Genomic DNA, 22,340 nt, shown 5'->3' with positions numbered 1-22,340 from the left:
ATGCATAGCTTTTCATAAATTCTATTGTATTTCTTTATTCTCCTGTACATGCCTGCAAAAATATGAATCTCAAGGTAACATATACAGGCTTTGTTAATAAATTTACTTTGAACCCTGTCCAAGTAGATTCGTAGATAGACAGGAGAAAAGGAACTTCAGTTGCATATGCTAATCGAGCATTTTAATAATAGTTGTACATCGTACTCTACCTCTGAATTGATTTGAGTTCAGAAGCAAAGCAGGAAACAGGGTGGGTGCTGTATTGATAACAATTCCATACTATAAATGCTTTAGATCAACCATCAGTTTCCTTAGCTCAAGAAAGGACAAACCAATTTTATGCAGCTGAAGAAACGCAAAATAAAAACTGCAGAAGTTGGAAATCTGAAATAAAAACTGAAAATGCTGGAAACACTCAGCAGGTTGGACTGTATCTGTGGAAAGAAAAACTGAGTCAATATCTTTGACCTGAAACTTTTTCTTGATTGCTCTACCCATGGAAGCTAAGTGCTTTGGGCATATTCTGTTCTTATTGAAGCTTATACGGCCATAAGTATCAATAGACTCTGGTATTATTTGTGGGCATCCTTGTACAGGTCCAGTGCAAGTAGACTCAGTGGTCATTTTATGAGTTACCTCATATATTCAGTGGCCACTGTACCTCCTGTACCTAATAAAGTGGCCTCTGAGTGTATGTTTGTGGTCTTCTGCTGCTGTAGCCCATCCACTTCAAGGTTTGACATGTTATGCATTCAGAGAATCTCCTCTGCACACCACTGTTGTGACAAGTGGTTATTTGATTCACTGTTACCTTCCTGTCAGCTTCTACCAGTCTGGTCCTTCTTCTCTGACCTTTCTCATTGACAAGGCGTTTTGCCCACAGAACTGCAGTTCACTGGGTGCTTTTTGTTTTTCACACCATTCTCTGTAAACTCTAGAGACTGCTGTACCTGCGAATCCCAGAAGATCAGCAGTTTCTGAGATACTCAAACCACCCCATCTGGCACAAACAATTATTCCACAGTCAAAGTCGCATAGATCATATCTCTTCCCCATTCTGATGATTGGTCTGAACAAGAACTGAACCCCTTGATTGTATACAGTATACATACTTTGATAATAAATGTACTTTGAACTTTAAAGTTTGACCAGGTCTGCATGCTTCTATGCTTTCATGAATTGCTGCCACAGAAGTGATTCATAGAAAATAGGTGCAGGAGTAGGCCATTCGGCCCTTCGAGCCTGCACCGCCATTTATTATGATCATGGCTGATCATCCAACTCAGAACCCCGCCCCAGCCTTCCCTCCATACCCTCTGATCCCCGTAGCCACAAGGGCCATATCATTAGATATTTGCTTTAACGAGCAGGTTTACAGGTGTTCCTAATACAATGGCCACGGAGTGTACAATGTCAGGGCAAACAGAAGTAGAAATGGTGAGGAGAAGGAATAATTTGCGGAAATATTAACGGAGAACAAGTTTGTTTGAGCCCTTGGGGAGCAGAGATTGAGAAGCAAGAGGGAAGGTGGTACAGGAGTGACAGGAGGTAGGGAGAGATAACAACCTGGAGGCAATTAAAGAGGAGAAAGTGGTTCCTAAATTTGATCTTTGTCTCTCTCTGCTGAAGCCCAGAGAGCTACGTAAATCTTCTGGCAAATGGACAAGCAAAATCAAAACACTTTACACGTAAATGCTCCATTTTTTTTGAAAGTTCAATAAAACAGCAGCATTTTCATCTTGCATGTCATTTTAAAGGGGCAGAATTTCACAGAGCCTACTGTTGGAGACGGGATTGAGAGGAGCTGGAGAGTTCCTGTTTTTGGGGTAGGAGAGCTTGAATGGATGCAATTTGTGAATAAACCATAAGACATGGGAGCAGAACTAGGACATTTGGCCCCTTGAGTCTGCTCTGCTATTCCATCAAGGCTGATTTATTATCCCTCTCAATTCCCTGTTCAGCCTTCTCCCCATAACCTTTTTACTCTCCCCAGCTGACAGACCATAACCTGACCACTACACTATGGTACCCAATATTTATTCACAGCTGTCTTGACAGTCTCTTGTCGCCGGGAAAAAAACGATGGCCCTTCACGCGGTGCAATTCTACTGGACAAACTTACTCGTCCGGTCTGTTCCCCTTGAGAACTAGTAAATCGTAATGGCAATTAAAGCTGCAACCCAAGCATGGAGTAGACCACCCCCACCCCGCTCACTGTGCCAGAGACCAGGGTTCGAACCTGACCTCAGGCTCTGTCTGTGTGTGTTTGTATATTTTCATGGCTTCTTCCAGCTTCCTCCCACATTCCGAAGATGTCCAGGGTGGGAAGTTAATAGGCCATGGAAAATTGCATCTAGTGTATACTGTACTGTGCAAAAGTCTCAGGCACACATGTATAATAGGGTGCCTAAGAGCTTTGCACTGTAGTGTAGTAACTTTATGTATTACACAGCACTGCTGCTGAAACAATTGCAGATTTCATGACATACTTGAGTGATGATAAATCTGCTTCTGATATGGGCCTCTATTGTAGACTGAGAATGGGAACGGGGCAGGGCAAGGGGAACCGTGGATGGGAAAAGGGGAAGGGAATGGGAAGCACCAGAGAGACATTCTGTAATGATCAATAAACCAATTGTTTGGAATCAAATGACCTCCCTGGTGTCTCAGAACAGGATGTGTCTGCACCCACCCCTGGCACTTCTTCTCTGCCACCTGTCCGCGCCCCCCCCCATGGTGCCCCACCCTCACCATTCCCAGCATCCTCTGCTCCTGGCAGATTTACAAACTCACTTTCCACACCACGTTGACAAAAACAGTACTGTGCAAAAGTCTTAGGCACCCTAGCTATATAGTTGTGCCTAAGACTTCTGCATATTAATGCATATGAGTGATAGAATCTGATGATAATATGGTGAGTTTTAAAAAAATTGGATTTAATGTCAGATTGAATAGATGGTTGATGGCTGGTGGTTGATGCAGACTTGGTAGTTTGAAGGACCTGTTTCCATGTAATATTGCTTCATGATTCTAATTTACTAGTTAGGAATTTTTTTAAATATATACATATTAGGTTGTTTTATTACTTAAAGAGAAAGTTAGTAATTACAGTGATCTCTAAAGGCATAAATCACAACTTGAGACAACTGAAGCAAAGTAGCACTTTCCATTCACATCCTTCTCAGGTTAACACCATATGAACAGTCTTTAAAGATGAGGATTAATTGCTACTTGCCTGGAAAATGGAAAGGTTGGTTTTGGAGGAGGATGGGGTGTGAGTTGTCACAGCCAAGTTATTATTCTCACTGGATTCACACTCATGAATTGTTACTATCTTCAGTGAAGGTGGCGAGATGTGCAAATGAGTTAATCGAGCATTCTTTAAATGGTGAAAATCCCCTTCGGTCAGAGTATATCTAAGTGAAGAAAGAAATTAAAGACATAAAATGTTTTCAGTTGTAGTTATTGTCATTTTGCTTTTGGTTACTCTAGTTACCATATTGTACAATGTCACATAGCAATAATAAGACATACAGGAGTGAGATTTATTGGCTGGTGGAGTGGTGTCACACCTACCTTGCACTCAGTGCTAACAGGACCAAAACTTGATTGTGGATATCAGGAAGAGGAAGTCAGAAGAACATGCACTAGTCCTCATCCAGAGGTCAGAGGTGGAAAGTGAAACTAGCTTTAGGTTCCTGGGTGTCAACACCTCAGAGTACTTCAAAGGTTCATTTTATTATCAAAGTTTGTACGCAGAACACATCTCTGAGACTTGTCTTCTCCAGATAGCCACGACATACAGAAAAACCATGGAAGTTGTTGAACCCTCCCACATGAAAAAAATAAGCAAATACTCACAAATTCCAACCCCTCCCCCGCCAGCCAACTGCTCCCTCATACAAAAACTAACAGATCACTCAGTACTTGTCCTGGGACCAACACATCGATGCAATCATAGTGGAGCTTAGGAGGGTTAACGACACCTAACAGCAACTCCTTTGCTTGCATCTATGGAAACAGCTCTATTTCCATCTTTAATATCTCTATTTTTCCCTTTCAGGGTTCTTTTGAAGACCCTGACCTGGAATTACACGCTGACTGCGGTTCTTTGCAGGAATGGGATCCGCTTTCGGGGTTCCACGATCAGCCGTTGTTGTTCAGCACGCCAAAGGCTCAGCCTAAGAGTCCGGCTCGGATCCGGAAGCCTAGGATCTCGGGGGTCTGGAGACGGGCGGATCGAGTGTTGGTGTCACGACAGGAGGCCCATGTGTTGTCGGGGGAGTCAGGTTATCTGCGACTGTGTGCCTGGAGACCCAGGGTCTTTGCAGTCTTCAGGAAAAAGTGAGGTAATGGACTTCTAACATCGTAGACCAGCAAGTTATTTGTTATATCTCCCCGTTTGCTGGGAAAATGGAGACACCTCCTTCTCCTTTATTAGGGAGAGAGAGAACCTGCGGTATGTCGAATACCGGGGGAAACGCGGTCTTTGGGGTAACTGTGTCTTCGCTATTGCTTTGCTCGCGCTTGAGTGTTTGGTGGCAGTGCCAATGCTTTGAGTGTTTGGTGGCAGTGCCAATGCTTTTTTTTGCCGGTGGAGGGAGGGGGGATTGTTTCTCACTGGCACTTTCGTGGGAGGAAGGGGAGCTAGGGGGAGGGGGGGTCTTTAGGGTTCTAACATTTGACTGTCGTTCATTCTTTGGAGCACTCCACTGTTTTTGTGGATGTTTGCGAAGAAAAAGCATTTCAGGATGTATATTGTATACATTTCTCTGACATTAAGTTGTACCTTTGAACCTTTGACACTATCCCATCATGGGATAATGTCCTACTCTTTTGGAGTTTAAGGAGGTATATCACCAAAAGAATTTTGCAAATTTCTTCAGATATATGATGAAGAACATTTGGACTGGCTGCATCACAGAGAGGCTCCAATGCATCGCAAGAGGAGGCAGAATTTTATCGATCCAACCAGCTCTACCATGGCCACAGCCCTTCTCAACCATTGAGGACATCTTCAAGGGCCATGCCAGAAGAAGGCTATGTCCATTACTAGGTGTGGTAAACCATGTATATACGTTGTAACTCGGTTACCTGTCTGGACACACCCCTCTGCTGACTGCCCTTGTGGCTCCTCCCACAGAGTCCTGTATAAAGGTGTTCGCCTTGCCCCTCTCCCTCAGTCCGGGGCAGACACTCACTGTGGAGGTCGTATTGTACAGCGAATAAAAGCCTTTCAGTATTTTACCAAACCTCAGTCTTTTGGAGTAATTGAAGGTGCTTCACTAGGGAGTCCACTATCTGAGACATGCCCTTTTCTCATTACTGCCATCGGGGTGGAGGTACGGGAGCTTGAAGACCTACACTCAATGATTCAGAAACAACATTTTTCTTCTCTGCCATAATATTTCTGAATGGTCCATGAACACTGCCTCAGTATTACTTATATTCACATTATTTATTTATTTAGTAATTTAGTAATTTATAGTCATTTTACACTGTACTGTTGCTGCAAAACAACAAATTTTATGTCATGTAAGACTGTGATAATACAGGTGATTCTGATTGTGATTCTGCTTGGAGCTAAATCAGGATCTAAAAGTAACAGGGCAAATTTCACACTCCTGTTCCCTCTCCAAGGAATGTATTCTCAGGGAAGTTGGATTGGAAAACAGAGCTGAGGATTTTATCTCCATTCTGTGCTAAACAATAGTTGCCAAGTAAGAACATGCATTCAATACCTGACCTTTCTTCAATGTTACCATCTAACTCATGATACTTGACCGTATAACACACCTGAAAATAATTGTATGTAATATTAGTTGATAAATGTTTAATGCACTCAAGTGTCACTCCACTGATGGCTATTTTATTCATGGTGATAGTCTGGTGCTTTGTCAGGTTGGCAAAGAGTGGAGTTTCAGAAGAAATCGTTAAGCACCTGTCGCTGATGTCCTTGAAGAGCTGAAGCCCAAATATGTATGAATTGTACGCCTTTTGATATTAGAGGTCATAATCTCTCATTTCCAGTACTTACCATTTCTCTTCTCCTCAACTGCCCATCACTTCTCTCTGATTCCTGTAAGATTCCTTCTTCTTCAGAACTTTACCTCTTCATCTATCACCTCCCTGCTTCTTACTTCACCCCCTCTCACCTACCACCTGCGTTCCTTCTCACTTGGTCTCATCTATCACTCCTTCAACTCCCCCCAGCTTCTCATCCTGGCTTCTTCCCAGTCCTGTTGAAGGGTCTCGGCCTGAAATGTTTTCTGTTATTCCTTGCCACGCTGTATATGCTTGCTGACCTGCTGAGTTCATCCAGCACTTTGTGTGTGTTCAAATTTCCAAAATTAAAAAGGTGTTGTTCTTGCATCACATCATTAAATCCTCTAGGGTTGCACAACATTTGTAAGAATGTACTGATCTGTGTGGACCAGAAACAAGATGAGGCTGTTTCGTGTACATTCTGCCCTTCATTGTTTTGCTTACTTTTTGAAATCTGCACACTTGCTTTTAATGCTGTGCAAAAAATCCATCCCTGCTCTTTCCAGTCTTCTGACACATGCAGTGTCATTCATCTTTTGTGATTATCTCACGGCCCATGGGACTGGATTATCTCAGCAGTGGTTAGCACAACGCTTTACAGTACCAGCAACTCAGGTTCAATTCCCGCCACTGCCTGTAAGGAGTTTGTGTGTTCTCCCCGTGACCACATGGGTTTCTTCCGGATTCCCCCATATCCTCCCACAGAACTACTTGTCCGTAGGCTAACTGGTTATTGTAAATTGTCCTGTGATTAAATCAGGGAATTGTTGAAGGCTGTATCTTGATAAATAAATAATTTCTACCCTTCACAGAGATCCTCAGACTTGTACATTTATGGGATCAATAGCTGCGTTTACCAAAATCTTCCAACCTAATGGGAACCTCTTTGATCCTAGTAATAATTTTGGTCTTCAGTCAGTTTCATGCCTGTCTTTTATTTGCTTTCGAAGACACAAGAGGTTCTGCAGATGCTGGAAATCTAATGCAATACACACAAAATGCTGGAGGAACTCAGCAGGTCAGGCAGCATCTATGGAAGAAAATAAGCAGACCTGATAAAGGGTCTTGGCCCGAAACATTGATTGTTTATTCCTCTCCATAGATGCTGCTTGACATGCTGAGTATTTCCACCATTTTTGGTGTGCTACTCTTTGTTTTTGCCCTTCCATTTTGAAGTTTGAATCATGCATTATGTAGCACCCAAGGATTCTGTCAGCATTACTGTTACCTTGCCTCACATTCTGCTGGCCTAACAGGCTTTCACAGGTCCCATCACAGATTGGTTTATCTCTCAATTTGATGAGATAAGCATATTCCATGATTCCTGGTAATGCTGGATTTACAGATCAGTTGTTTTTAATCTCACCTTCTGATGTTCTAATTAAATTTATTCCCAATTTTCCCAATCTTCAATATATAATCATTCACCTCCTTAATAGGTACACCTGTACACAAAATCAACCAATCATGTGGTAGCAACTCAACGCACAAAAGCATGCAGACATGGTCAAGAGGATCAGTTGTTGTTTGGACCAAACATCAGAATGGGGAAGAAATGTGATCTAAGTGACTTTGACCATTGTTGGTGACAGATGGGGTAGTTTGAGTACCTCAGAAACTGCTGATCTCTTAGGATTTTCATGCAAAACAGTCTCTAAAGCAAGGGTTCCCAACCTTTTTTTAGATTAGATTAGATTAGATTAGATTGGATTCAATTTTACTGTCACTGTGCCGAGTACAGATACAAAGCCTATGAAATGCAATTGGCATCTGACCAGAAGTGCAAAAGAATAGTGTTATTTACAAAATAACTGCGAATAAAAAGCAAGTGCTACAGCACACAAATATAAAAGTACTGAGACAGTACAATACAGGTGCAATACTGCTTAGCGCTGTGATGTGAGGTTCAGCAGGGTCCCAGCCTCAGGGAAGAAGCTCTTCCTGAGCCTGCTGGTGCGGGAGCGGAGTCTCCTGTAGCGCCTACTGGATGAGAGGAGAGTAAAAAAGGCCATGGTTAGGGTGAGATGCATCCTTGATAATGCTTTTCGCCCTGTCCAGGCAGTGTTTATGGTAGATGTTCTCAATGGTGGGTAATTGGGTGCCGATAATCCACTGGCTCCATGGGCCCCAAGTTGGGAACGCCGGCTCTAGAGTTTACAGAGGATGGCGCAAAAAAAAACATCAAGTGAGTGGCAGTTCTGTGGGTGAAAATGCCTTGTTAATGAGCGAGGTCAGAGGAGAATGTCCAGACTGGTTCAAGCTGACAGGAAGGTGGCAGTAACTCAAATAACCACGTATTAAAACAGTGGTGTTCAGAGGAGCATCTCTGAATGCACATCATACCTTGAAGTGATGAAACAGCAGAGGACCATGAACAAACACTCAGTGGCCATTCTGTTTGGTACTACCCCTCAACCATCAGGCTCTTGAACAAAGGGGATAACTACACTCACTTGCCTGTCCATTGAGATGCTCCCACAACCAATGATCTCACTTTGAGGACTCTTTATCTTTTTATTTCATGTTCTCGTCATTTATTGCTATTTATTTATATTTGTAATTGCACAGTTCATTGTCTTCTGCACTCTGGTTGATCTTTCACTGGCCCTGTTTTAGCTACTATTCTAAAGATCTGTACAGTATGCCTGCAGGAAAATGCATCTCAGAGTTGTATTTGGTGACATTTAAGAACTTTGATAATAAAATTTACTTTGAAGTTTAAGGTCAGAGGAGAATGGCCAGATCAGTACAAGCTGACAGGAAGGCAACAGTAACTCAAACAACCACACATTACAACAGTGGTGTGCAGAACAGCACCTCTGAAACACACAGCACGTCGAACCTTGAAGTGGATGGGCTTCAGCAGCAGAAGACCATGAACTTACACTCAGAAGGTCATGAGAGTGTGGAATGAGCAGCCAGCAGAAGAGGTCTACATGAGCTCGCTTTCAACATTTAAGAGAAATTTTGACATGTACACGGACTGTAGGGATATGTAGGGCTATGGTCCAGGTGCAGGTCGATGGGAGTAGGCAGTTTAGATGGTTTCAACATGGACTAGATGGGCCAAAGGGCCTGTTCTGTGCTGTATTCTCTATGACTCTATAACTCTATGACATTATTAACTACCTCCTGTACCTAATAAAGCAGCCACCAAGTGTAAATTTACACTGGATGTGAAAGCAAATAGTACAGGGAGATTTCTTCAGAAGATATTTCCAGTCAGGCAAACTTCCTTTTACTCCATTGCAATTGCTATCCCGGTCACAGTTTGAGATATCTGACATGTAAACTCAAGATTTCCTGTGTATCCATTCTGTTTCCACTTGATATATTGATGTCAATGGAATTGGAATAAACATCTGTCAATTGCATTGCCAAATGATTCTTTACAAATCTGTTACTTCAGCTCTTTAGTTGTCTAATTAATCAATTATGATATTATTTCCTCCATGATTTTGGAGAGTTAGAAAAGTTAACCTAGCTTTTCAGCCAGCAATTATTATTTTCTTTTAATATTATAAAAGATAGTTAATTCCCCAATCTTTTCCCTGAATAATTTTGTAAGTTGTTTTAAAGGCCTTTCATTTCGCAAAATGCAAGAAGCAGTTCTTTTTTTGAGTGTCATGTAGTGGGAATTAGCAAAATTCATTGGACAGGTGCTGGAGCATGTCAGAAAAGAAATAAAATACTAATTTATTCTTGTGGAACATCCCATTCTAATGGAGTAGGAATTCTTATGGATGAAAACATGGCAAAAAGTGTTTTAGGACATTGGGCAATATCAGAAAGAGTGCTCATTGTTAGATTCAGAGGACAACCATTCAATTTATCAATTATACAGGAATATGCACCAACAACAGATGGAACAAATAAGGATATAGATAAATTCTATGAAGAGCTTGAACAAGCAAAGAATGGATGCAAATCTCAAGATACTGTTATTGTCATGGGAGATCTAAATGCTAAAGTAGGACAAGGTGTTGATGGAAATACCATAGGAAAATTTGGACTAGGGGAAAGAAATGAAAGAGGCGAGAAACGGTAGAATGGTGCAAGATGAATAATCAGGTCATTATGAATACCTACTTTAAAAACCACCCAAGGCACTTGTGGACCTGGAAAAGTCCAGGTGATAGCACCAGAAATCAAATTGACTTTATTAATATAAACCAAAGATTTAGAAACTCAGTGACTCAATGCAAAACATATCCAGGTGCAGACTGTAATAGTGACCATAACCCAGTAGTATGTCATGTAAAAGTAAAACTTAAAAAACTAAAGAAGCAAAAACCTGAACAATCCCTTGACTACTTGCAATTAATTAAAGAAGAAAACTTAAGACAAAAATTTACAATTGAAGTAAGGAATAGATTTCAAAGTCTAGAAGTAGAATCTGTTGAAGATGATAGCAATCATGTAGAAATGAAGTTTAACTCTCTGAAGGATGCCTTGGTAGAATCAGCAAAGTCAGTGATTCCTAAAAAAGAAAAAAAGTACAAAGAATAAATGGATGACAGATGAAATCAAAAATCTAATGGAAGAAAGGAGATGAAAGAAAGCAAATCCTATAGAACATAAGTCCTTAGATAAAAAAGTTAAAAGCTTATGTCAAAAAGCCAAAGAAGAGTGGTTAAACCAGGAATGTGAGCAAATAGAAAGAATCCCTATTACATCAACAAATCAAGAATATCACTGGTAAAAAGCTCCTCTATTCTTCAGGTGGATGTTTGAAAGCAATCATGGAAAAAGATGAGATCATGAACAGATGGACTGAGTATATTCAGGAATTGTTTGGAGATGATTGAGGCAAAAAACCAGAAATTAAGAAGAACATTGAAGGTCCAAGTATTTTAAAATCTGAAGTTCGTAATGCAATAAATAAGATGAAGAAAGGGTAGGCAGCAGGTTCTGATGAATTAGTAATAGAACAAATTATCACCCTTGAAGATTATAGAATTGAAAAACTTTCTGATTTAATCAATGACATTTATGAGACTGGACTAATACCAGAAGAGATGAAAAAATCAGTATTTATCACTCTTCCTAAGAAACCTGGAGCAGTAGAACGTGAATTACATAGGACCATAAGTTTAATGAGTCATATCACCAAGATACTTCTGAGAATTTTGATGACAAGAGCTAACAGTAAGATACAAGCTGAAATAGGTAAAGAACAATGTGGTTTTGTGAAAGACAAAGGTACAAGAAACGCAATATTGATGTTAAGGATACTGTTAGAATGAGCTATTGAAGTGCTATGATTGAATGGCAGAACAGACTCGGTAGGCTAAATGGCTTAATTCTGCTCCTATATTTTATGATCTGATGGTTAACTGTTATATGCATACATAATTAGCCAGGACAAATAAAAAACTGATCATAATTTTTAAAGCACAGTTGTGGTTAGACATTGTAATAGAGACTCAGTGGCCAGTTTATCAGATACCTCCTGCCTCGAATGAAGTGGCCACTCTGTGGATGTTCAAGGTCATCTGCTGCTGTAGCCTGTCCATTTCAAGGTTCGACGTGTTGTGTGATCAGAGATGCTCTCCTGCACACCACTGTTGTAACGAGTGGTTACTTAAGTTACTGTCACCGTCCTGTCAGCTTGAACCAATTTGTCTATTCTCCTCGGAACTCTTTCATTAACAAGGCATTTTTGCCCTCAGAATTGCTGCTCATTCGATGTTCTGTTTTGTTTTTTGCACCATTTTCTGTAAACTCTAGAGACTGATGTGAGTGAAAATCCCAGGAGATCAGCAGTTTCTGAGATACTCAAACTACACCGTCTGGCACCAACAATTATTCCGTGATCAAAGTCACTTAGATCACATTGTTTCCCCATTCTGATGTTTGATCTTAACAACAGCTGAACCTCTTGACAATGTCTGCATGCTTTTAAACATCGAGCTGCTGCCACATAATTGGCTGATAATTATTTGCATTAACAAGCAGGTGTGCAGGTCTATCTAAAAGAGTGGCCACTGAGAGTATATTCCAGACAAAGTAATACGTTCTATTAATGAAACTTCTTGTTAACTCTGCAGGTTTAAATTTGGAGAGAAACAAGGCTGGGAAAACTGTTCACACCATCATCTTTGATTTAGCATTGGCAGTATACTGAGGTAGCTCCTCCAAGATTTCAAGAATTTGTACACAATATATCAACTTAACTTTAGTGTTTGACTTTTTACCGAGTATCTGCATGGTACTGTCTGTTAAACATGTGATTAACAAAGGTACATTTTATCTCTTATACCTTATATATAATGATCAAGCCTCCAACATCTCCGAGGGACAATTGTGGATATGAAACATGTTTCTTTAGGGTGTATTAAGCAGTTTGATTTAGACGTTAAAACAAATGGGTGGCGGGGTGGAGTTATGTCTCTACCAAAGGAGGTGTAAGGCACCCCTTCCCTCTGCTAGCCTGCAGGTCACCCTTGGGCAAGGAGTAGCACTTGCTTAGTCTCCCCGATCAGGGTGACTTGAAGCCATGGAAGCAGGTGGTGGATGGTCGTACGAGCAGCCGGTGCACATCACAAGTCCTGGTTATGCGACTATGATGCCAGGCAGACAATCTCTGAAGAGTATCGATAGTGGTTGGGGTCGCCCGTCTTGCAAAGACACTGCCCAGAAGAAGGCAATGGCAAACCACTTCGGTAGAAAAACTTGTCAAGAACAATCATAGTCATGGATAGACCATGATCACCTATGTCGTATGACACGGCTCATAATGAGGATGAAGAAGATGATTGAAACAAAATGTAAAACTTTGTTTTGCAACCATCACTGTTCACTTTAAGCTGCATGAGTGAGCGGCCGCACAATAACTGAAATGCTCCCTCACACGTAGCCTTTGTATGTGAGACCTTGGCAATGAGCATAAGTAAACTATTTGAACATGTTGAATGATTAGCTTACGCCTAACATATTGATGCAATTACGAAGAAGGCATGCCAGCAGCTATATTTCACTGGGAATTTGTAGAGATCTGGTCCAGCAAATTTCATGGAGAACATTCTGACTGGTATGGAGGGGCCACTGCAAAGGACTGGAAAAAGCTGCAGAGGGTTGGAGACTCGAGCAGCACCATCATGGGCACTAGCCTCTCCACCACTGAGGACATTTTCAAAAGTGGTGCTTGAAGAAGGTGGCATTCATCATGAAGGACCCACGCGATCCAGGACATGCCCTCTTCTCAGTGCTACCAATAACGAGGAAGTACAGGAGCTTGAAGAGCCACACTCAGTGTTTCGGGAACAGCTTCTTCCCCTCCGCCATCAGAATTCGGAGCGATCCATGAGCCCATGAACACTAACTCACTATCTGTGCTCTCTTTTTGCACTACGGACTGTATTTATTGTTTTATATATTCTCGTCGTAATTTGCAGCAATTTTTAAGTATTGCTTTGTACGGCTGCTGCAAAACAATACATTTCTTGACATATGGCAATGGTAATGAATCTGATTCTGATCGTGATGTAGGGCCTTGTGGGTGAAGCTCATTTGTGCCCACACCTGCTGTTGATATCTGCACTTACTCAGTGGGGATTATGAGACTGTTATCAAGATTCAGACCCCCAGAGAAGATGAGTAGGAGGAACTTCATTGCACCCTGGTGCATATGACAATGAACTAATCTCATCTAATCGTATGATTATCCAGAGCTGACTAACAGATTCTGACCTTCAATTAATTCAGATTATTTCATAGTCATAGAGCTTGGAAACAGGCCCCTTGGCCCAATTGGTCCATTCTAACCAAAGTTCACATCTAAGCCAGCCTATCTCCCTGCATTTGGCCGATTTCCCTCTAAACCAGGGGTTTCTAAACTGGGGTCCACGGACCCCTTGCTTAATGGTATTGGTCCATGGCATATAAACAGTTGGGAACCCCTGCTCTAAACCTTTTCCTATCTGTGCACCTGTCCAAATACCTTTCAAATGTTTCTAACGTGCCCACATCAATCACTTCCACTGGCAGCTTGTTCCATATGCAGACCACTCTCTGGGTGAAAAAGTTGCCCCCCATGTGCCAATTATATCTCTGCCCTCTCACCCTACACCTATGCCCTTTAGCTCTTGATTCCTCAACCCTGGGAGAAAGTTTGTACACTTTCATCACGTCTACGCCCCTCTTAAATTTATACACCTCTTTAAGATCATCCCTCATTCTCCTACGCTCCAATGAAAAAAGCCTTAACCTGCTCACCGTCACTCCACAACTCAGTCCCTTGAGTCCAGGCATTAACCACGTAAACCTCCTCTGCACCCTTTCCAGCTCGATGGCATCTTTCTTATATGTAGGGTGCCAAAACTGATCTTAATATGATGGGTGCCACGGTAGTGTAGCGATTCGCGGGCCACTATTACAGCTCGGAGCGTCAGAGTTTGGAGTTCAATCCCGATGTCCGGTGTAAACAAAGTGCACGTTCCTTTCTGTGACCTCGTGGGTTTTCTCCAGGTGCTCCGGTTTCCTCCCACAGTCCAAAGATGCACCAGTTAGTAGGTTAACTAGTCATGGTAAATTGTCTGGTGATTAGGCTAGGGTTAAATCGGTGGGTTGCTGGCCAGAGTGCGGCTCATTGAGCTGGAAGGACCTGCTCCACACTCTATAATAAATAATACTTTAAATGAAGCCTCACCAATGTCTTGTACAAATCTTATTTCTTAAGACTTAGGCCTGGATATTCCAGTAGTCTTCCATAACAACTGCAGCTGACAAAAGGAGGCATTCGGTGAAATTGTTTCAAATAGTCATCACTATGTTCGTTGCTTTTTTGCACAAAATAAGGCGAATTCTGAAGCTTTAGCACCTTGTTTTAATTCCACACTGACAATGTACACGCTGTGGGCACCTTATTTGTTCCTGCTGTATCTAATAAAGCAGGTGTCGATATGTCTCTACCAAAGGAGGTGTAAGGTGCTCCTTCCCTCCGCCAGCCTGCACCTCGCCCTTGGGCAAGGTGTAGTACCTACTTCGCCCCTGATCAGGGTCACATGAAGCCAGGGGAGCAGGTGGTGGATGGTCGTACGAGCAGCTGGTGCATATCACAAGTCCTGGTTATGTGACCACTGACGCCAGACAGAAAATCACCTTACTGCCACCTTCCTGACAGCTTAAACCATTTCTGTCAGTCCAGCCATTTGCCTCTGACCTCTCACAATAACAAGGCGTTTTCACCCACAGTACTGCTGCTCACCAGCTGTTTTATTTCTGCTTTTCGCACCATTTTCTGTAAACTCCAGAGACCGCTGTGTGTGAAAATCCCAGGAGATCAGCTGATTCTGAGATACTCAATCCACCCCATCTGACACCAACATTGGAAGTACTGTATGTTTTGAAGAAAGCTCCCAGTCCCGATTGCTTTTACATCCAGAATAAACATACACTCAGTGGCCACTTTGTTCGGCAATTCCTCTACCTAATAAAGTAGCCACTCAGTGCATGATCACAGTCTTCTGCTGCTGTAGCCCATCCACTTCAAGGTCTGACATGTTGTGCGTTCAGAGATACTCTTCTACACACCACTGTTGTAACATGTGGTTACTTGAGTTACTGTCACCTTCCTGTCAGCTTGAACTAACCCAGCCATTCTCGTCTAACGTCCCTCATTAACAAGGCATTTTCACTCACAGAACTGCCGGTCACTCTTTTCTTGTGTGTTTTTGCACCAATCCGTAAACTCTAGAGACTGTTGTGTGTGAAAATCCCAAGAGATCAGCAGTTTCTGAGATACACAAACCACCCTGTCTGGCACCAGCAATCATTCAATGGTCAAAGTCATTTAGGTCACATTTGTTCCCCATTTTGATGTTTGGGCTGAACAACAACTGGATCTCTAGACCATATCTGCAAGCTTTTATGCACAAATGATCGGCTGATTAGGTATTTGCATTAATGAGCAGGTGCACAGAGGCACCTAATAAAGTGGGTACTGAGTGCAAACTGCTGTGTTGTGAGTGTGAGAGTACTTTCAATGCTCCACAATCTTAGCCCCAATATGCCTTCTGAAGAGCTAAATTTAGAACTGGAGGAACCTTGCCAGCTGGTGTTGATCTAGAGTCTCAGGACAAAATAACTGGCATTATAATTTATTATGCCATGCAATAGACAGCAGGTATCTCACTGTGAAAAATAGCATTGCTGTAGCAATCTGCTTAATTATGTTATCCTTTAGCTGCTGACAGCACTTCATAGGTTCTGCAGGAGGTCCAAGTACTGGTGAATCATTTGTAATTTGCAGTTTCTATGAATAAAACTTTAAAAAAAAACGTATATGTTCATGGCATGGCTTTTGAGAGTGGCACTGCTTGAGGCTGAATACTCTAGATCCAATTAACTTCCTCTTCATGTCACCAAATCAGTTCAAGAAGTACAGAGATTAAATGTAATTAACTGCGCAGACTGAAGACATAGATCATAAATCAGTACCGCACAGTTAAGGCCCTTCGGCCCACAATGTTGAGCCGACCCTTTAGCACAGTCCAAGGTAAATCCAACCCTTCCCTCCCACATAGCCCTCCAATTTCCTTTCCTCCATGTGCTTCTCCAATGACCCTAATGTATCTGCCTCTACCACCACACCCGGCAGCTTCTTCCACACATTCTCCCCCACCCCCCCACTCTCTGTGTGAAAATGTGCCTTTGACATCTCGTCTTGGCCAGCCATCAGGAGGAAGGCGGTATCAGTTCGAAGAAAGGAAAGGCAAAGAAAGTTGGGGAGCGACTGTCAGGAACAATCCATCAGATGAAGAGGAGCCTCGGGGAAAAAGGAAGAGAGGAAGGAGGTAAAGAAGAAATCTGTGATAGATGGAAGTCGAAAATGGAAAATGCTGCATCTGATGGAGAAAAATAACTTTGCTAGTGAAAGCATTTAAGTCTTCATGGAGGAACTTATCCAAAGACTCTAGCAAATTTCTACAGATGTACCATGGAGAACATTCTGGCTGGTTGCATCATTGTCTGGTATGGAGGCACCAAAGCACAGGATTAGAAAAAGCTGCAGAGGGTTGTAAACTCAGCCAGCTCCATCATGGGCACCAGCCTCCCCACCATCGGGGACACCCCCAAAAGGCAATACCTCAGAATGGCAGCATCCATCATTAAAAACCCTCACCATCTGGGTCACAGAGTCACAGAAAAGTACAGCACAGAATCAGGCCATTCAATCCAGGTTGAGCCATTTGCTAAGCAGCCTACTCCCATTGACCTGCACTAGGACCACGGCCCCCCATACCCCTACCATCCAAGTACCTATCCAAATTTCTCTTAAACGTTGAAATCAAACTCACATGCACTTGTGCTGACACCTCATTCCACACTGTCATGGCCGTCTGAGTGAAGAAGTTTCCCCTCATGTTCCCCTTACACTTCTCACCTTTCATTCTTAACCCATGATCTCAAGGTGTAATCCCACCCAACCTTAGCGGAAAAAGCTTGCTTGTATTTACCCTGTCTATACCCCTCATAATTTTGTGTACCTCTATCAAATCTCCCCTCAATCTTCTACATTCCAAGGAATAAAGTCCTAACCTATTCAATCTTTTCTTATAATTCAGGTCCTTGAGTCCAGCAACATCCTAGTAAATTTTCTCTGCACTCTTTCAACTTTATTTGCATCTTTCCTGTAGGTAGGTGACCAAAATTGTGTAGGCCTCACCAACGTCTAATACAACCTCAATATAACGTCCCATCTCCTGCATTCAGCACTTTGTTTTGTGAAGGCCAATGTGCCAAAAGCTTTCTTTATGACCCTATCTACCCGTGACACTACTTTCAATGAATTATGGACCTGCATTCCCAAATCCCTTTGTTCGACAGCACTCCTCAATGCCCTATCATTCCCTGTGTACAACCTATCGTGGTTGGTCCTACCAAAGTGCAACTCTTTGTCTGCGTTAAATTTCATGCCCACTTCTCATTCCTATCATCAGGAAAGGAGGTACAGGAGCCTGAAGACACACACTCAATATTTTAGGAACAGCTTCTTCCCTCTGCCATCGGGTTTCTGAACGGACCATAAACCCATGAACACTACCTCACTATTTTGCTCGTTTTTGCACTACTTTATTTATTTTTTAATATTCCTTTCAGAACTTACAGTATTTAATTTTCAATGTACTGCTCTGTACTGTGGCTGTAAAACAACTAATTTCATGACATACATCAGTGATAACAAACCTGATTCTGATCCAAGATGGGGATCTACTTTTTACATTAACAAGTTAACTATCTAAAATGGCTTAATTGATTTTTATTTTATTGCGATGCCTCATGGAACAGGCTCCTTCAGGTTGTGCTGCCCAGCAATCCCCGATTTAATCCTAGCCTAATCACAGGACAGTTCACAATGACCAATTAACCTACCAACCGGTATGTCTTTGAACTGTGGGAGGAAACCAGAGCTCCTGGAGGAAACCCATGCAGTCACGGGGAGAACGTACATAGAAACTCCTCACGGGTAGCAACGGGAATTGAACTCAGGTTGCTGGTACTGTAAAGCGTTGTGCTAACCACTACACCTCAAAAGTACCTCACGATGAGCTTCAGCGGCTATTCCCTGTGATAGTTCCAAATACAGTTACGGGTTTGACAGTGAGAGTTAAAAACAGCAACAACTCCGGTCTCAATGAACTTACTTTGTTTAATCTTTTCCTTAGCCGTTCCTCAGAAACAAGGATGAACTGTATCCAATCCAGCTCCATGGGTACTGAAGTGGTTGCTACTAGTAGATCATGTCTCAGGAGAGGACAGAGGGCAGGGAGCACCATTGTCTAGTAAACCATGAGCCTTGCTTTGGGTTTGAGTGCATACTCTTCAGATACCGAAAGGCTTTGCACTAAAGAATGACACTGAAGCTCCTGAGATATGGTAAGTGTTCTACATTTGACAGGACCTCATCATAGACCTTTGTTATTGGAGAATTATGATATGCATTGGGATCAGGTTGGTTGACAATGGATGGTGAGTGTATGAATTGTTTTCTTGACCTCTGCTGTGGACAAGCTTTAGAAAGTTTAAAAGTTGGCCTCTGATCATGCACATACACGAGTATCTTCTGAGTATTGCACCAGCACCACCCCTGACAGCACGTTCCATGCACCCACTGCTCTCTGTGTAAAAAAACTAATCTTACAGTTTTGCAAATTAACACTGGTTTTCCAAATTAGGAAAGGATGGGGAAATGGCAGAGAAAAACAGAGTAATTTTGATCGAGGGCTGTTTCTCGATCGAGAACAATGTGGACTCAAACTGAAGGCTAATGTATCAGTGGAAATCCGTCCCAGTCACCAAGCTAAGCAATCGGTGTCAGGCCAACTGCCTTGTTGGCTCAGCTCTTAGGCAGATCCTGAGAGTAGTGGACAGCAATGAACTGGAGTGGATGAGGAGTGATAGGGACTTTTGTGAGGTTAGGGGTTTCCACTCCTTCTGGTTCTAAAAGTACATTTAAAATAAAAACCTTCCACTTTCTTGGGAAGTGCTGAGGCACTTAAAATGTCTTCTCCTTTCTAGGGAGGTCAGCTCATTAGCATAGCAGTTAGCGTAATGATATTAAAGTACCAGTGATCACTGATTGGAGTCCAATTCTTGCCACAGCCTCTAAAGAGTTTGTACGTTCTCCCTGTGACCTGCATGGGTTTTCTCTGGGTCCTCCAGCTTCCTCTCACATTCCAAAGACGTACGGGTTCGGGCTAGAGTTGTGGACATGTTATGTTGGCACTGGAAGCGTCACAGCACTTGTGGGCTGCCGAGCACAACCCTCGCTGATTTGATTTGACGAAAATGACGCATTTTCACTGTACGTTTTGTTGTACATGTGACAGGTAGGGCTAACCTGACTGAGGAAGGTTTCTCTTCTGGAGACTAGGGGTTTGCAATGTTGCTGGAAAATCAGTGCGCTTCCCATGAAACCTGAGAAAAGCCTCACAATCAATTCCTATCCCAGGGACACTCATACAGGCTTGACAAGTATTTAATTAGAGAATGATTAAAAATTAATTTAATAGAAAATTAATAGACTGCCTTTGCATTAATTAGCATTTGATAAATATGGAAAGATCCTTCAAACCCTTGACATGTCATCTATCTAAATGTTAAGAACGAAGTACACAGTGGTAACTCAACAGTTCTTCTTTGGCAGAACTTCCCACACCCATGACCTACATAATCTTGAAAGGCAATGACAGCAGAAAGTTATCAATGCCACAGTCTGTAGTGTGACAGGAAGCTGAACTTTAACCTGATCGTCATTCTTCCATCATCTCCACACCCAAATCGTAGAACATCCTACCTAACATCACTGAAGGAACGTCTTCACTGCATGAACCGTACCTTTGCAACGACACTTAGGCATGACCAACAAAGACCAGACTTGCTAAAGATGCCATATACCCTACGGGGTCACTTTGTCCGGCACCTTCACTCTGTCTGCTGCAAAAGGCAGGATTACCCGGTTCAATTTGACTTCCCGTTCCCGTTCCCATTCCCATTCAGTTCATGGTTTCCTCTAGTGCCATGATGAGGCCAAACTCAGGTTGGAGGAGCAACTTCTTGTATTCCATCTGGGTAGCCTGACAGCAGGAACATCAATTTCTCCAACTTCTGCCAATTTCTCCGCCCTCTCCGTTTCTCTCTTTTTTCTATTCCCCATTCTGTTTCCCTCTTATTGCATATTTAATATTTCAATAATTGAGTAATCTTATATTTATATTGTTGGATTAAGCATTCTTGTTCATTTAAATAATTAATTATGGGTTCTATGTAAAAATACATTAATTGAATGTGTCATCACGTTACCACATTATACCATTGCTTAAATTAAACTCAAACTACACCCAATTTGGACTCCCATGTTTCTTTTGAATTAATTTAATATTTTGAAGTTACAAAACATAACACCTCTCACCCCTTCTTTTCTCCTCACATTACCATTACCTCACTCTGGTTCCCCTCCTCCTTCCCTCTCTCCCATGGTCCACTGTCCTCTCCTATTTGATTCCTTCTTCTTCAGCACTTTACCTTTTCCACCTATCACCTCCCAGTTTCTCACTTCATCCCTCTCCCCCACCCACACATCTTCCGCCTCACTTGCTCTCAACAATGACCCACCAGCTTGTAGTCCTACTCCTCCACCCAACCTTCTTATCCCAGCTTCCCTTCCATTCCTGTTGAAGGGCTTTGGCCCAAAATATTGACTGTTTATTTCCTCCCATAGAATCTGCCTGACCTGCTGAGTTCCTCCAGCATTTTGTGTGTGATCTGCATTTCCAGCAACTGGTGAATCTTTTGTGTCGATCAGAAATGACACCTGGTGATTGTTTTCTCTGCATGCTAAATAATAAATTAAAATTCCATTGTCCATTTCACCACAATAACTATAAAACTGGATATAACCATATAACCATATAACAGTTACAGCACGGAAACAGGCCATCTCGGCCCTTCTAGTCTGTGCCGAACTCTTACTCTCACCTAGTCCCACCGACCTGCACTCAGCCCATAACCTTCCATTCCTTTCCTGTCCATATAGCTGTCCAATTTAACTTTAAACGACAATACCGAACTTGCCTCAACCACTTCTGCTGGAAGCTTGTTCCACACAGCTACCTCTCTCTAAGTAAAGAAGATTCCCCTCATGTTACCTCTAAACTTTTGCCTTTTAACTCTCAACTCATGTCCTCTTGTTTGAATCTCCCCTACTCTCAATGGAAAAAGCCTATCCACATCAACTCTATCTATCCCCCTCATAATTTTAAATACCTCTATCAAGTCCACCCTCAACCTTCTACACTCCAAAGAATAAAGACCCAACTTGTTCAACCTTTCTCTGTAACTTAGGTGATGAATATCTTTGAGTAATTACAAGATTCACAGTATTGCTATAAATAGCTAGGGTGCCTAAGACTTCTGCACAATTCTGCAGTAATTCTATGTATTGCATTGTAATGCTGTCACAAAAATAAAACAAATTTCATGACGTATGTGACTGACGATAAACCTGATTCTGATATGGGTCTCTATTGTGGACTGAGAGTGGGAAGGGGGCAGGGAGAGGGAATCATGGTTGCAAAAAGGGGAAGAGAGAGGGGAGGGAGTGGGAAGCACAAGAGAGACATTCTGTAATGATCAATAAATCAATTGTTTGGAATCAAATGAGCTTGCACCCGTGCCATCCCCCACCCCTGGCACTCTTTCTCTGCCACCTATCCCACAGCCGTCTCGTGGCACTCAGTCCTCGCCATTCCAAACACCCTTTGCAAGATTTACAAACTCACTTTCTGCTCCAC

The 22,340-nt window shown here is 42.3% G+C and overlaps 1 protein-coding gene across 8 annotated transcripts in view; it reads right to left on the bottom strand.

The window, feature by feature from the left end:
* cbarpb (CACN subunit beta associated regulatory protein b) overlaps positions 1-22,340 on the bottom strand; it is a 303,778-nt gene that overhangs the window by 46,328 nt on the left and 235,110 nt on the right. For all 8 annotated transcript variants that reach the window (XM_063032293.1, XM_063032297.1, XM_063032290.1 and 5 more), the window contains one exon: positions 3,236-3,416. In XM_063032293.1, the coding sequence (XP_062888363.1) occupies positions 3,236-3,416 (181 nt within the window). The remainder of the gene's footprint in view (positions 1-3,235; positions 3,417-22,340) is intronic.

This window comes from Mobula hypostoma, chromosome 24, assembly GCF_963921235.1.
Source record: "Mobula hypostoma chromosome 24, sMobHyp1.1, whole genome shotgun sequence".
Taxonomy (NCBI): domain Eukaryota; kingdom Metazoa; phylum Chordata; class Chondrichthyes; order Myliobatiformes; family Myliobatidae; genus Mobula; species Mobula hypostoma.
This window is presented reverse-complemented; position numbering and strand designations above follow the sequence as displayed.